This window comes from Sprattus sprattus (assembly GCF_963457725.1).
Source record: "Sprattus sprattus genome assembly, chromosome: 17".
NCBI classification, from domain to species: Eukaryota; Metazoa; Chordata; class Actinopteri; order Clupeiformes; family Clupeidae; genus Sprattus; species Sprattus sprattus.
In genome coordinates, this window is record NC_137915.1 from 15,678,502 (window position 1) to 15,694,599 (window position 16,098).

The window sequence follows — 16,098 nt, forward strand, 5'->3', positions numbered from 1 at the left end:
GCCCACAGTGGCCTTCTGGGAAACATGTGAGAGGCTGTCAATCAAGGGAAAAGCTTAAGGCATTAGGAGAAGAGGCTACAGTTTGGGCTAATCCTATTGATCCTGATCACTGTCCAGCTGCAGGGTCAACAGCAATCGCATATTGCGTGTGTGTGTGTGTGTGTGTGTGTGTATATGTGAGTATGTGAGAGTGTGTGTGTGTGTGTGTGTGTGTGTGCGTGAGTGTGTGTGCACAGAATGCTTTAATCAGTGCCAGCATGGAGGGAATCACAAACATGGGTGGCTGGACTCCATTTTACCCCCCTTCAGTGGCCTGTGACACCATGAAGCATTTTCTGCTGCTGTGTGCACGCTACTCCAGCTACGGCAATGCAACCGCAAAACCACAACACATACGGTGACATCTCTCATTGCCAACACACCCGCAAAACCACAACACGTACGGTGACATCTCTCATTGGCAATGCAACCGCAAAACCACAACACGTACGGTGACATCTCTCATTGCCAACACACCCGCAAAACCACAACACGTACAGTGATATCTCTCATTGCCAACACACCCGCAAAACCACAACACGTACGGTGACATCTCTCATTGGCAACGCACCCGCAAAACCACAACACGTACGGTTACATGTCTCATTGCCAACACATCTGCAAAAACACGTACGGTTAGATCTTTCATTACCAACACACCCGCAAAACCACAACACTTATGTTTACATCTTTCATTGCCAGAAGAACACAGTGTGTCCTTGTATGTCATTTCCTACCCAATAAAATGTCTGCAAATTTGTTATTGGAATGTTTATGAAAAGTTACTTTGTTGACCTCTGAAATAAGCCAGCAAACTCAGATAATACAGGTAAGATAATAATACACGCAGATAATAATTCTTACTTTCATGCCCATGAAAGTGAGGTCTACTCTGGGTAACTTTAAAGCTGGCCCACACTGCGATACTGTTTCAGCTGGTGCCAGAGAAGGTTTTTATATACCAAGACCAGTCTACATGATCACTTTCAGCGACCAGTGGAGCAATGTGTGTTACGCTCATAGAGTGTTATCGAAGGCTTTGTCGCTGAGGTTGTCTTGATCTTACTTTTAGGCAAATAGAACCGCAAACAGCCATCAATCCCTATTGTTGCAGAGATTGGTTGAGATGTAAGGGGGTTTGAAGACGAAGAGGCCATCTTATCTGCCCCACTTACCACTTCCTGTTTTTCCTCTCTCCACCCAGCTTCCTGCTTCCTGTTCCTCCCTGTCACATCTCTTCCCACTTCCTGTCTTCCCAATAGGCTAGAACAATAAAGCAACACACTCACTCACACATACACACACACACTAAAGCAGGCTCTATGCCACACCCCATTTACACATATACCTACATGAATGGGACATAATCACTCACACCCCCCGTGATGGAGTTTATGTTCTTTTTGCTTATACACCACAAGCCACAGTTGGCTGTGTGACTTTTATGGTCCTTGAGGAACTCCCACTTATCTTTCTTGGCAAAGTTATAATGGACATGGGAGTGAACAATGGACTTGCCTTGAAGCCAGAAATGAACTATGCTTTGGGCTTTGTGGTTTCAGCAGAACCCCTTAGCTGAACACAACAGCACCCATGATATCTGTGGAGGACTACAGAATACAGGCTTAGACTGAAACAATGAAAAGTTTGAGTTCCTCTTCCATGTAAATATAGCTTCAAAAAGATGAAATACTTCATAGTTCTGTTCCCCCTCTACAATATCAAGACAGGATTCATGCTTGAAAACAAAATAGCCCATGTTGTTAACCCAGACGGCCATGAATGGCATACATGGCTAAATTACAGGAGTGTTAATCACACGCGTTTCCACAGTGCAAAGCTATTGATTTTTGTGAAAATCAAAGCATCTGCTATCAATATGATACTATAAATAACAGTAGGCTATTGTATCGAACTGACCCAACATGCTACAATGCTAATGACACAAAATAAAAAATGCTTTGACATTCGCCAATTGAACTGTGTTGTCTGGACGGCCATGGTTGAATTAAAAATTATAACTGACCATAAAGTCTTCTGTAGGGTGACAATAGTGCTTCTTTAATTAGGCTTTGTCTCCGGCTCTCTGTCTGGAGCTTTTTATTTGTTGCTCCGGATTAATTGAATGGCTGTCTTTTCTAAACAATGGATCCACCCATACCAATGAATCACAGACCTTTGCATGAACTTAAAACGGAAAGTTGACAGTGCTGAAGATAAACAAAGAGTATATTAAACTCCAGACCTAAATAGAATTGACTTTGACTGCAAACAAAGTGGAGAGTATTGTGTAGGTTAGAGTAGGGGGGGTAGGTTTGTTAACCAAACAGCAAATGGTGGTCTCATCAGACACATGATGCTAAACATCACCCCACACAAGTCTCAGAGTTACCGGATAACACACCCCTCTCAGCAGGACATATCTCACACTGTTTTCCCCAGCCACACACACACACACACACACACAAGCGCAACATGGCCACGACCCCCCACCACACACCAACAGCTGCCACACAAAATGTCTCACAAAAATCCCACTTGAGAGAAGTCAGAACACAGCAAAACAGAGAGAGAGAGCGACAGCATTTTACAGGCACACACACACACACACACATACACAGAGTTCACATGGCCTGTTCCTATGACTCTGGCTACAGTGTGTTAACACAAATATAACGAATCAGACTGGGCGAAGGCAAAAACAGCCAGCCAGTGCCTGGGCGGAAAACAAATCACGGCCAACATGCAATTAGGCCCCAAGCAGCGAGAGCCATTGTCGCCGCCTAATGAAGTAAAAGCGTGGGTCTGCAGGCTTCACACTGGCCAAGAGAGTGAGCGCTGCAAGCTGTTAGCGCGCCCAAGCCCTAGCTCCGGCTCAATGGGCCGCCCAGCCACACAGCCTACAATTATCACATACTGTATTGAATTAGGGAGTGCTGGGAGGGCAACACTGGGAGCAGACAAAGGAAAGGGGAGTGTGAGAAAGAGAGAGGGCGAGAGAAATACAGAGAGAGAGAGAGCGAGAGAGAGAAAGTGAATGTGGGTGGGAAAGAGGGGGACCGAGAGGGAGAGGGGAAAGAGAGAGAGAGTGACTATGTCATTATCGGGGAGAAATAAATGAGCAACATTTGTGTTTTGAAAGTAAAGGCAAAGATGTAAGTAAGATCATAAGATCAGGGAGAAGCCAGGCTGAGGAAGAGAGCATCTGTCTGTGTGTGTGTGTGTGTGTGTGTGTGTGTGTGTGACGAGAGAATGGTGGGTTGGGGGAGGGGGAACAGGGACCTCGGGGAAGCCACTCTCAAAGGTTCCTGGGACAATGGCGCGCTCGGTTCACACGGCAACAGAAGAGCTCTCCCATGCATGCCATCCCAGCCCCCCCTCCCTACGACCTTCTTTAAGGTTGCCTCTTACTCGCCCCCCCCCCCCCCCCCCCCAATACACACAGCCATTTCCCAAGTCCTGTGCCAGCTCTTACTGACAACTCCTGTCTGTTAGCACACATACAGGCTGGACCATCACACACACAATGATTCAGCTCAGTGAAACAAATGCATGGCTAGACTCAGCTCCCCACCACATTTACTTTCCCACACACACATGCACACACACACACACACACACACACACACACACACACACACACACACAGACACACACACACACACACACACAAATACAAAGACAACCTCACAGAAAGTGCAGGTTAGTGGTTGGGTTGTCGGGGATGTTAGTGTTTGGCTATGTTATGGCCCAATCATGGAGACCCTTTGCTAGCCCAGCCTTTGAACTCAGCCAGAGGTCCATCCTGTCAGCCCATGGGAGATGGTAGGCTTCCTGTCTCCATCTCTCCCTTAGGCCCGAACCACTCCACACGAACAAGAGAGAGACCTCCACAGGACGCTTTACCCTCCCAACGCAGGAACTCCATTAAGGTCGGAACAGAAAGAACATTACAAATTCAGCCAAGCACAGCTACAGCGGCGCGCTCGTCGTAAAATCACATTAATTTTTCATGGCGGAAACGTCAGGCGTGATGAGGACTTGACATGCCACCAGTTTAAAGAATGATGGAAAACCTTGTCCGACCAAATAAGAAAATGTCTATTCATTCCACTACAAAAATACCACCTGAAAGCACTTAAATGCCTTGTATGAAAAGTGTCATATTAGACTATAGGCTAAAGCCTAATGCGTTAGTTAAACGTGCTGGGCAATGTGGTGACATACCCCTCGTTTGGGGTATTTTTGAAAATTCAAATAATTGAAGGAAGGAGACTGACATGAGGTGACTATACTCGAACGCAAATCAGCGACTCATCAGTGCAGTAGTTTAAGCGGTTGTAATGAGAGACAGAACGGCGCACACACAATCTCTCAACCAGCCCAAAGCGCCCCACCGCAAATATCCTTGGCACAATAACACCGAGCCGATGGTGACCACGATCAATCTGAGGTCCGCACAATTGCTATCCACGACCGTCATCGCGTTTTTGTTGACCAGAAACGGAATCAGTTCATCCCCTATATGCTGCGCCTAAAGCGTGGTCAGTCAATAACTTTTTTATTCTCTTGACGAGTTAGCGGGAACAATATTAGATGAATAGGATGCGATTTATTTGTAGCGTTCCATTCATTGAATCGCGTAATTGAAATACTGTAGGTGCGAGGGATAGGGGAATTGGCGACTAATCTCTGAATAAACATTGAGTCAAGTGGGGGTGCTATCCGCTACCCGCTGACATCTTGTAGTTTGGACGTCTGAATAAAATCACAGAGCATAATTTGTCTATGCCAACACAGAGCTGAACACACAATCAAAGACCAAACGATGTTCAAGCGAAAGACATTATTTATTAAAACTCACCAGTAGTCAATTCTTCAGGTAGAATTCAATTCGCAAGCATGTCCAGCGAGACTACGGTCCGGGCTGCCATCCTGTGTCCTCAGTAGTCTGACCACTCTAAACAATCCTGACAGAGGCGGGACCTACCACCAGACGCCACCAATCAGCAATACCAGATGGGGATTTAAGGCGCGACCACGCTCCAGCAAACCAATCATAGTCGTGGCAAATAATGAGTGACACATGACTTTCCCTGACTAAGCGTCGGGCAGGCCAGCAGAGGGTGGGTTATGGCTGGTGAGAAATGTGAGGCACTCGCAGATTTGCAAACCATGCCGGTTTTACCAGATCATACTTGGCCTCTCAAGCTGTAATTCTAACGGTTTAAATATTTTCAGCCCATGGTTTGGCATTCGTACAATTTAAGGTCTTAATTCTGTGGATATTTCAATTTGGGGCTTGTATTAGGGAATGTAGGCCTATTCCGTGGATTATTTTGCCATCCACACATAAGGATGAGGTCAGTATAAATAGTACTTGATTAGTCTGAATAGCTTCACTTTGACTTTTCCATCGCTTTAATTTAGCCCTCTACAGCGTTGAAATACCGAATCACTTGATGGCCATAAGTGTTTACTTATGCAAGTGTTAGTGTGTGTGTGTGTGTGTGTGTGTGTGAGAGTGATTCTGAGTATGTGTGTGGGCGCGCACGCGCGCGTAAGAGTAAGCGTAATAAGGATGGAGAGGGATTGTTCCATTATTGAAGACACTTCTATTCCTGGCGAACGAGCCTACACACAGCCTAACAAGTGCACTTCACTGTAACATGTGTGTAGCATTAGAAAGCCGGGCTACTACCGACATAATCCCATGTGGGCTTGCCTTACGTGCAAACCGAACCAGAGACAAACCACCACGATTCCAGTTTTAACGTTTCCACTTTTATTGTCAGGATATTTGCTTCATGTAAAATAGTTCAATACAATACAGTCCAATGCATGTTCCATCCGTCCACGCATACTGGTTTTTGAAGTTCTAAGGCTTATCCACCGCGCACAACTGCTGCTCTCGCAGCTGTCGCAGCAAAACGGAAGCTGCTTGCCATTCCTAACGTTAAAACAAAAAAGTCAAAAGGTATTAAATTATAAACTACTAAAATCAAGTTTCTTTCTTAATAAAGCCCATAACCAGTATTGTCCGGCAGAGGGCGCTAAATCCTCTCAGCATGCTCCATTTTGCAGCATTTTCTGCACAGAGAGTTGGGCCCCCGGCAATCGCCTGTGTGTGTGTGTGTTTGTCTGTGTGTGAGTGACTGTGTAAGTGGGGGCAGACAGGGAGACCGGCTGACGGATGGACGGACAACACTCCGTCCCCGCTGGCAGTCACATAGCAGCTTTAGTCTCAAAGAAGCCACAGGACCCTCACAAAAGAAGAGGAAGTCCAGCTCGGCCAGAGGGGGGCTTTGGTGGTGGCTGACCTCAGGTTCCTCAATTCAGGGCCATCCTCCATTTTGCGTTTAGCAATTAAGTACCACTTTGTGGGGCAATTTATTTCCACTTCTTGAGAAGAAAAAAAAAAGACAGAAAATGGTCACACACTTTCAGCGATGATGCAAAACCACAAACAAGGAAAACTGGTCACCTCTGTTTTCTTCCGGCGTTTTATCTTTTTTTTGTGTGTGTGTGTGTGTATTTGTTTTCATTTTTATTTGTTTTTCATTTATAGGCAATGACAAAGTCTGGTTGTAGCTTTCTCTTTTTGTTACTGTATTGGTGGTGTTGTGTTGGTTGTCATGATGATGTTTGTAATGTTTCTTATTGGCAGAGTTGAGTCGAGCTATGGGCACTCGCCCCAGATAAGGGCCCATCGTGCATGGGCAGGGGCCGGCAAGGAAGTGTGTGGGGGTCAGGTCTTAGTCAGGGGAGGGGGTTATGGAAGTGGATGGGGTTGTTCCTGCTAGATTCTGCACACGCTCAGAATCACCCCTCCTCCCTCCATACATTCTCCCTGCTGGGCGCTGTGAGGGCGGGACCATGGCTGGGCTGGGTGTGGCCAGGAGGAGGAAGAGGAGGGATTTGAGGAGGAAGAGGGCTGGGGAGGGTGGGGCTCAGTAGCGGTGGGTCTGGTGGGAGTACTGCGGAGGCTGCTGGGAGGTAGAGGAGTATCCCATGCTGTTCTGGGGCAGCGATGTGCTTGGTCCTGGGTTCTGATAGGCAGCAAGTGGATTGGTGCGCTGTGAAGGAGAACCACAACAGGTCAGTTACTATAGCAATATTATTATGCCAACAGAGGTCAGTTACTATAGCAATCCTTTAAATACGGTTCATGACTGTACTTTTGACACATACACAGAGGGCACATTTTTGATAATCTTTACTATATGAGGCTGGATAAGAGGCCGCCTCTCCCCAACTCTCCAATGGCATTTGAGTTTTTGTTTGAGACCCCTTGACACTCACTTGCGCTACATGTATGTTTCGTCTCCCACTATAATGATGTTCTTTATATCATGTAATAAATTGGCTTTCATTTTCAATCTGCGTGTGGCCTCCCCTTCATGTCACCATGGTCCGAGCCAAGCGTGCGTAAGATGTATATGAGTGTGTGAGTACCTGATAGTCTGAGTTCATGATCAGGCCACTTGAGGTAGTGGGTGGGACCACACGCACCTTCTTCAGAGGTGGGCCCTGGGCGTGGCTGTTGTCAACGTTACCAGTATGCCCCGCCCCATTGGTGTGGTTGTTCCCCTGTTGTTGCTGCTGGTTTTTCTGCAATTTCAACACCACAGAAAAACAAACCAACTTATACATATGCATGTTCCCTTTGACAAGACCAGAGACGCTTTGTGTGTCTTTTCATTTTCACAAAGACTCACTCAGTCTTTAGCACATGCACTTGCGCTCCCAAAACTTCAGCAACTCTTCACACACACACACACATACCACACACACACACAACACACACACACACACCACACACACACACACACAGACACAGACACAGACACAGACACAGACACAGACACAGACACAGACACAGACACAGACACAGACAGACACAGACTCACACTCACACCCTCATTCAAATGCAGCAGGGTTGATTTGAAAGAGAAAGAAAGACTGGTAGAAGAGCCTTAGACGTCTTACTTTGTCTGCCTTATCCTCTGGCTCCTCCTCAGTTAGGAATTCCCTCTTTGGGTAGGGGATCTGGCAGCCAGCAAACACACTGAGAGACACACACACACAGATCAGAGATCAGTCCATCAGGAAGTGGAGCCAAGTGGAGTGAACTAATTAGAAATCCAATAGATAGCCCACTAGCCCTGAGCTCCATCAACTCTGGCTGCTCAGAGTCATCAGCTGGGCTTCCATCACAGTTTTATGGAAAATTTCGACCAATCAAATTGAAAATCTTGAATGGAAAAGCGTGAAATTTTAATAAAAGTTGAATAAGATATGATAGGGTATTAAGCAATAAAGGTTGATGGAATTGGACTTATGCATCACATCACATCTGCTGAGATTCCATTACAAGTTTGCTTGTCAACCTTACGTGTTGAACCCACAGCTGTTCAAAACAACTCCTCCCGTGATTAGGAATGCCTATTCTTAATTCACATATCACACCTGATGGACACACACAAACTCACTACTTTAAGCCAAATCTTTATAAATGTGTTTAAAATATGTCAATGAGTTGGATGGAAATCCAGCCATTCACCGGTGGCTCATTGTAATTCCACAAAACACTGCGTCACGCATGCAGTAAATAAATACATGAATTCAACTTTAGTCAATGAGACTGTTGACTATTAACTTAGGGATAGCATTCTAAAACTAATGTTCCTGTGAGTTAATAGTATGCTGGCCCATTCGATGGAACCTCGTGCTGGGGAGTGCCGGAAGAGGAGTAGGTCTAGGAGATTCTATGCTTGGTCATCTCCTGGATGACTGGCTAGTTTTACACAGTGACATTTGCTGCACATCTATTCTATTATTCCATTATACCACAGCACAATTAGTTACGGTGACACAATCCCACTCCGCAAACCATCATGAACATCTTAAATACTGATTAAATCCTCCTGGAGGCTAGACATGTTTAAGTCATTGAATTGTCTCAAAGCAAAGAACTTCCTGGTACTTGTGAAAACTCCGTGCCGGATTGCACGGTTTTATGGTCGGGGTTCACTCACTCAGAGGTGGGCAGCGGCTCCTCCAGGAAGTAAGGGTCCTGCATGGCCTGCTCAGACGTTATCCTGCGGATGGGGTCCATCGTCAGCAGCTTCTGCAGCTGGAGGAGAGCACCAAACCAACACAGCACTCAGGAATGATAACTCAGTGGGAGTATGTCAACCCTGTCCTCACTGGCCACATAAAGACTGGCCAGGAGAGGGTATCTATTGAACATGCTAGTCCTGTGTGTGCATAAAGACCATATCACCATTTTATTCCTGCACAGGTTTAATTGTGACCCCCCCCCCCACACACACACACACACACACACACACAAAATTGGAATTACGTTAGATGACATTGAAAGCTGTAATTTATATCAGAGCTACATAAACTATACAAGATGGTGATGGCTATGTAGTGTGTGTGTGTCTGTGTTTGTGTGTGAGGGAGGGAGAGAGGGAGAGTCTGTGTGTGGCATGTTAAGAGGCTTGGGGAGTGTTTGTACTGTCTGACTCTCACCAAGTGGAATGCTTTGCTGTCAGGTTTGACTTTATGCTTCTCCATGTACTTAATAAGGCTGCAGTTAGTGTACCTGGGAAAAGAGGAAAAAACATGAGAAGGAGACAAAAAGAAAGACAAAAAAAAGAGGGGATATAAATAAGGAAAGAAAGAAGGAAAAAAAGAGGAAGACTGAAAATCTCTCACCAACAGAGAGAAAGAGACAGAGATAGCAGGTACTCACGTGTTTCTTCTGAAGTCTTTCATGAGCGTGGAGTGTTCTGGCATCTTCTTAATATCCTCCCAGTCCTTTTCTACAAGCAGCAGTGGAGAGAGGCCCTTGACAGATTAGCAGCATGTCACCACAGTACTGCAGAACTACCAGAGCATGGAGCTACAGTGGCTAGGCCTAGATAGACCACAGTCTCTTAGTTGTTTCATTAGCTTGCCAGTTAGCAGCAACTAGCAAAAGCAAAGCAGGCCCAGTGTAGCATTTTCAGGTGTGTGGCTGCAGATCATTATGGCATGGAGAAAACTATGTCATCATGTGTCAAATTTAACATGGGATCAGATGCAATTATGTTTCCTTAATTGATGACGATATGGAAACTGTAGACACTTGGGCTTAAAAGCACAGGAGTACAGTCAGGAACATATGCACTGGTATGCCTTACATTTAACTGTTTCAAACATCTACAAATGAACTAGTCACATGTCAGCTGAATAGCATTAAGAGGATCCCAAACACACTTAAATACTTGAATAATTACTGCACTTACTGCCTGAGTAAACAAGAATGAAACCACATCCAGACCACAGAGCATAGCAGTGGTCACAGCTGTGCTGAATCAGAGATAAACACAGTTTTCAGTTGGCCGTGTACGAACCTGCAGGGAAGCCCATGACGTTGAAGATGCGGTCCAGTTGGTCGTGGTGGTACGGATTACTGGTTTTGATGTCCTCCTGTCGACAGTGGAATATGGGCTCTGACGTCAACAGTTCTGCAAAGATACAGCCAATCGCCCAGATATCTGAGGAATGAGCAGGGAGAGTGAGTGATGATATCGTGCAGTCTAAGGGTAGTAGTTTATTAGTGCACCAATGCAAGCACTCAAACACAAAGAGAGATATGCTTAAACACACATACACACACCTCACTGATTTGGTACAGTATTTGAGTGAATGTCAACATACACACACACAAACACACACACAAACACACACACCCTCCAACACTGACACACCAAAATCCCCAATCATCAATGACTTCAGTGCAAATATGCACGTGCGCACACACACACACACACACACACACACACACACACACACACACACACACACACACACACACACACACACACACACACACACACACACGCGGCTTTGGCACAGACACACACAGTGATGGCTTTGGTACACACACACACACACTGATGGCTTTGGTACACACGTACATACACGTGTACACACACATGAACACACACGTATACACACACACACACACATACACACCGATGGCTTTGGTGTAGTGCCTGGCTCCCAGCAGTAGCTCAGGCGCCCGGTACCAGAAGGTGACCACCACAGGGTCCAAATCTGCTAAAGGCTTCAGTGGTGAGTTAAAGAGCCGCGCAAAGCCCATATCCGCTGCACAGGGGGAGACAAACAAACAACAGAACACACACATTCATAATATTGTCACCGTGGCGATGATGATGATGATGAAAACCTTTATTGTCCCTTTGAGAATTTGCTCTGAACAGTATGAGCCCTAAGGTTAGAATAGCAGAAATACACAAAACCCCTAGATTAATCCAAAATCTTAAACAGGGATGTAAACCGGAGGGTTAGTGCTATGTGTGTGTGTGTGTGTGTGTGTGTGTGTGTGTGTGTGTGTGTGTGTGTGTGTGTGTGTGTGTCCAGACCAGTCGGGACAGAACCGGCTCATACCAATCTTCACACGTCCTCGCTCTGGACCCTCCCCCATCACCAGGATGTTAGCCGGTTTCTATAAATACCAACATCAACTAGTCAGTAATATAGGCAATATAGGCAAAAGCAACCACAACAAAGATAAAGAGGTTATTGGACCACCAAAAAATGCCTCGTCATAAAGGCCAATTGGTGGGAACCCAAATAATGAAAACATCCCCACCACCCTGAAATTGGCAGAAGTGTCTTTTTTTTGTTTTTGATGACAAGCCTTCTTAGAGGCTAAACTAAACATACCAAAAAGCACGTCTAACCAGTAAAATGATGGTTCTTGGAGATCATTTTACCCCCTTACTCGAGCAAGACACAAAGCGGGCCTGCTGTGCAGTACCCAGTTAGTGGGAAGAACTGTTTAGCACCACAACAAAGGAACAGAGCAATGTAATTAGTTTTTAGGAGTATTTAGTTCCCCTCTCACCAGGTCTCTGTGCAGGACCCAGTTGGTGTGTAGATAGTGGATGCCGTCCAGGATCTGATAGAGCAGGGACTTGACCATGCCTCTGGGCAACTGCAGTGGCTTCTTGTTGGCCTTGGAGGCTCTGTGGAACTTAATGATATGCTGGAAGAGAGAAGTCATTAGTGTGTGAGAAAGCATGCATTCTGGGTGTGTGTGTATTTTAAGAGTTTGTGTATGTGTGTGTGTGTGTGACTCAGAGTGTAAGAGAGGTCCAAAGAACCATAACATCAACAATAAACTAATGAACAAATATTACAACACAACTACAACAGATGACTATATATTGGAATTATGTATGTTATAAGATATTAAAAGCAGCCCTACTATAGTAAATATGATAGCATAATATAATGAAAAATTCACATAATTCTGTGTGTGTGTGTGTGTGTGTGTGTGTGTGTGTGTGTATGGGCTACCCAGAGGTCATGCTCGGCGTAGTCGAACAGCAGCCAGACTTTACGGTCTGCATGTGACAGGAACACTTTCTGCAGTGAGATCACATTGGGGTGTTTCAGCTCTCTCAACAGCTGCGGAAGACAGGGTGACAACTCATAACACAAACTTCAGTAAGCACACACACACACACACACACACACACACACACACTCACACATTCTTACACGTGCACACACACACATGCATACGCATACACACACACACACACACACACACACACACACACACACATCTTGGCACAGCATTGAAACAGGCAGAAAGTGCATACTGAGCCACAGATCCGATCAAATCAAATATTTAAAGACAGGAAACAATAACTACTAAAGTAACTATCATCTATGACTTCAAATAAGTTGTAAAATAATATATCCGTCTGATGTATATATATTTATATATATATATATATATATGCATAGTTTCTTTTTTCATGTTTCTGCACACCTTGTGTTTTTTTTTATAGCAGTTGCAGCTATTCCAAAAGTATAGAGCAAAGGACAGAGCATAGCGCTGCAACAATGCCTTCTTCTCACAGTGCAGCATCTTATTATCAAATGCTCAGTCAAACCTTCATCAGAGTAGGTTTGTTGTTAAAGGAAGTATATATTCAAAAAGCTTTGCATTGTAGTAAAATGGTATTTATATCCCTGCCTCTTTTGGAGAGAATAACAGCCCCCAACAGAGGCAGGGATAAAGATATCATTGAACTACTACGCATTTTGGATGTATAGTACACAGAGCTATATTAATGGATTTTTTTTTACCCAATGTAATGTTGTAATATTCTTGTCTTGGTGACACACAGCATATCTTACTTCAAAATTGTCAAGAACCTGCACCAACCCACGCACACACTTACTGCAATCTCTCGGCAGGCGGACATCGAGATCCCAGTGCCTTCAATCTGCTTGAGGGCATAGTCTTTATCGTCCTTCCTGCAGAGGGATAGAGGGTCAATCAGACCAGCTTCCCCAGAATTACACAGCACAGGGCACAAAGCATGAGGGGAAAAATTAAGGAATCATAGGGAGGGAGGCGCCTGGAGATTTGTGGCTTTGCACAGAGGTTTTAATGACCATATTGCCTCCAGGTTGCTTTATGGCTGCACACCTTCATATGCAAACATCGGGGCAATGGGATCTCTTTCTGACACAGGATGAGAAATGAACACAGACAGAGGACTATATCGGACTGGGAGAAAGACTGGCAAACATCCACTCCATCACACGGCACACACACAAATAACGCACACAGAGACAGACAGACAGACACACTCACACACCAAACACACACACACACACACACACACACACACACACACAAAACATGTATTGTGTCTCCTTCAGCCTGGCCCAACTCCTGCAGAACCAATTATCTTTTAAATGCTCATAAACAGCGACCAAAACATCTTAAAACACTTAAAACTCATTAAACAAGGCTTCGGCCGCCAGCCTGTCTGGATGCTAATGCCTATGCTTTTGGGTCTGCAGGGTAAGTCTCACCCAAGGAAACAGAACCGCAACCATGTCCATTTGCTAGTTAGCCTAGGCCACACTGGACTACAGAGAATAAGACAGATGTCATGCTTAGGGGGTAATGGTAATGGTTACAGAGAAAATCCTGGGAGAACAAAAAAGTCAAAAAAGTAAACATCAGTTTATCTGTAAAGGTTGTCCACGGGGGTTGAGACACAAAACATTTGTAGATAAGGACAATTGCATTAGGAATTCAGTTTATTTGAGATATGTTATGACCATGGTATGACCACGTATTATATGACCAGCAGCAACTGTGATTAAGAAATCAGTGATCTCAGTAAGAGTGAACTCGACACAAAACCGCATGATTCTCACTCGCTCTCTCTCTCTCTTGAGTGTGTGCAGAAAATCTCACAATGTCCACCAAATATGAACAAGTAATGTATCAAGATTCCATCACTCGTGACCGCATCGGCCTTCGGCATAAATCAGCAATTATTACATTTATAACCACACAATAAGACACTCAAACTCTATGCAAACTCATTAAGTGTCAAATCTTCATGTCGATAACGATCGTTGATTGTACATGACAAATGCACTGAACTCAAAACTTCCAGTGGCTGAGTAGCATTAAGTACACATTTCGTACTGTTTTCATAAAACTACCAAACAATTTTTGTCCAACATGGTATTGCTCCTTAGGACACCTTGTGACAGCCCTCTGGTCACAGAGGCCTTGCATAATCCCCAACATCTACACCTGTCAATGATATGACAAAAACAACCCCTCCCAACACCACATGTATTAACCGTGATGGGTATTGAAAAACATCGCTTTCTTTAGCAATCTACACGATTGAACACTTCCTGCAAAGATATTTCCCCGATCCCCACGTGAACAGTGAAAACACTGCTGTTTCCTTTGAGAACACCCGCTACACAAAGACCTCATAATTAGCTACGAAAACATGTAAATCGCTTAAGTGTACGGCTAACTAAAAGCATTAGGCCGACACTGTGGGTTGACTGCGACGAAGGTGATGTGCCCATGTTAGTCAAACTACCAAAGCCTTTGTCAGGCAGGTCAACAGTGAACCCCATCATCCAGGTGTTGACGTATTGATTCAACTGACAATGCTAAACCCCACATCAAAGGAAATCCAGCCTGTCATATAAAGACTTGTGCCAAATACAACCGAAATGATGTAAACAATACATGCAGACCTACAAAAAGGACAGGGAAGTTTTTAATGTTAATGAAAAGATCACCCCGAATCGGAGGCCTTAGCTAGCTAGCTTGCTAGGTTAACCAACGTTAACGTTAGAGCATTAGCTAAGATTAACTCACCCATCTTTTCTTTTCGCCTTGTACACATGACCGTACGTCCCTCGGCCAACTTTGCATCCTTCGTATTCAAACAGGTCCTCGACACGTTCTCGTTCACCTGTCAGCTTCACTTTGAAATCATAGTCCATTTTCACTGTTGTTATGGTCTGATCTGGATCCCTCTTCCTTTTAAAGCGTCGCTTGGGAGGCAACTTAGTTCAACAGCCACGGTTAGAGAATTAGTTGCCTTCCCTCGCGCTGCTTTTTCAAAGCTCAGCCTTGAGTCCTCATTTACCGTGTGTTTTGATAATTATCGAAAGAGATCCACGTTTTTTGTCTGTGGTGAAAACCTGTGTTATCTGGACAACAACCCCTTTCTCTGGTATTTTCCTGCTAACTGCGCCTCTCCACCGGTATCTCACTCGGGAGAGTTGAGTATCCACGCACGGTAGTGTCGCAAACCGTCGTTAAAGCCGCTAGAGTGGTTCAGGCATAGTCGAATAATACGAAAAGTGAAGGTAGCATTGGTGGTGCACCACGTGGATTTTAACTCTTTGTAAAGCAGAATAGCTAGCTAGCATGTTCTTTATTGCATATTTACAACATGAAAATATCGAATCGTTTGGTTAAGCATTTACAGATCATTTGTATAATGAGAATTTCTATGAGAGGTTAATGTGAAACAAGGCACTTAAGGGAGTAAATGAAGAAACAGTCACAGTCATCACATATTTGATAAAAAAAAATACACAGCCGCTTCAGTGAAACAGTTGGACATGGTTAGATGTCTTTATCATGTTACACACCTTGTGTCTCAAAGGCCCTGATGTTAA

The 16,098-nt window shown here is 44.7% G+C and overlaps 2 protein-coding genes across 3 annotated transcripts in view; both read right to left on the reverse strand.

Moving 5' to 3' along the window:
• wasf3b (WASP family member 3b) overlaps positions 1–4,995 on the reverse strand; it is a 17,537-nt gene extending 12,542 nt beyond the window's left edge. Inside the window, exon 1 of the mRNA XM_080854766.1 lies at positions 4,904–4,995. The gene's annotated coding sequence lies outside the window, so the exon portion shown is untranslated. The remainder of the gene's footprint in view (positions 1–4,903) is intronic.
• An 839-nt stretch (positions 4,996–5,834) lies between these two features.
• On the reverse strand, positions 5,835–15,648 carry cdk8 (cyclin dependent kinase 8). 2 transcript variants are annotated; one of them, XM_080854830.1, is made up of 13 exons: positions 15,287–15,648; positions 13,317–13,392; positions 12,421–12,531; positions 11,966–12,106; positions 11,506–11,563; positions 11,071–11,202; positions 10,446–10,589; positions 9,803–9,872; positions 9,580–9,652; positions 9,078–9,175; positions 8,029–8,107; positions 7,495–7,650; positions 5,835–7,115 (listed from the first exon to the last, which is right to left on the reverse strand). In XM_080854830.1, the coding sequence occupies exons 1-13, from the start codon at positions 15,412–15,414 to the stop codon at positions 6,990–6,992; spliced, it is 1,392 nt and encodes a 463-aa protein (XP_080710956.1). In that variant the 5' UTR covers positions 15,415–15,648; the 3' UTR covers positions 5,835–6,989. The 2 variants fall into 2 exon arrangements, with proteins under 2 accessions (XP_080710956.1, XP_080710955.1); XM_080854829.1 differs by having other exon boundaries at positions 7,495–7,659.
• Between the last annotated feature and the right edge of the window lie 450 nt (positions 15,649–16,098).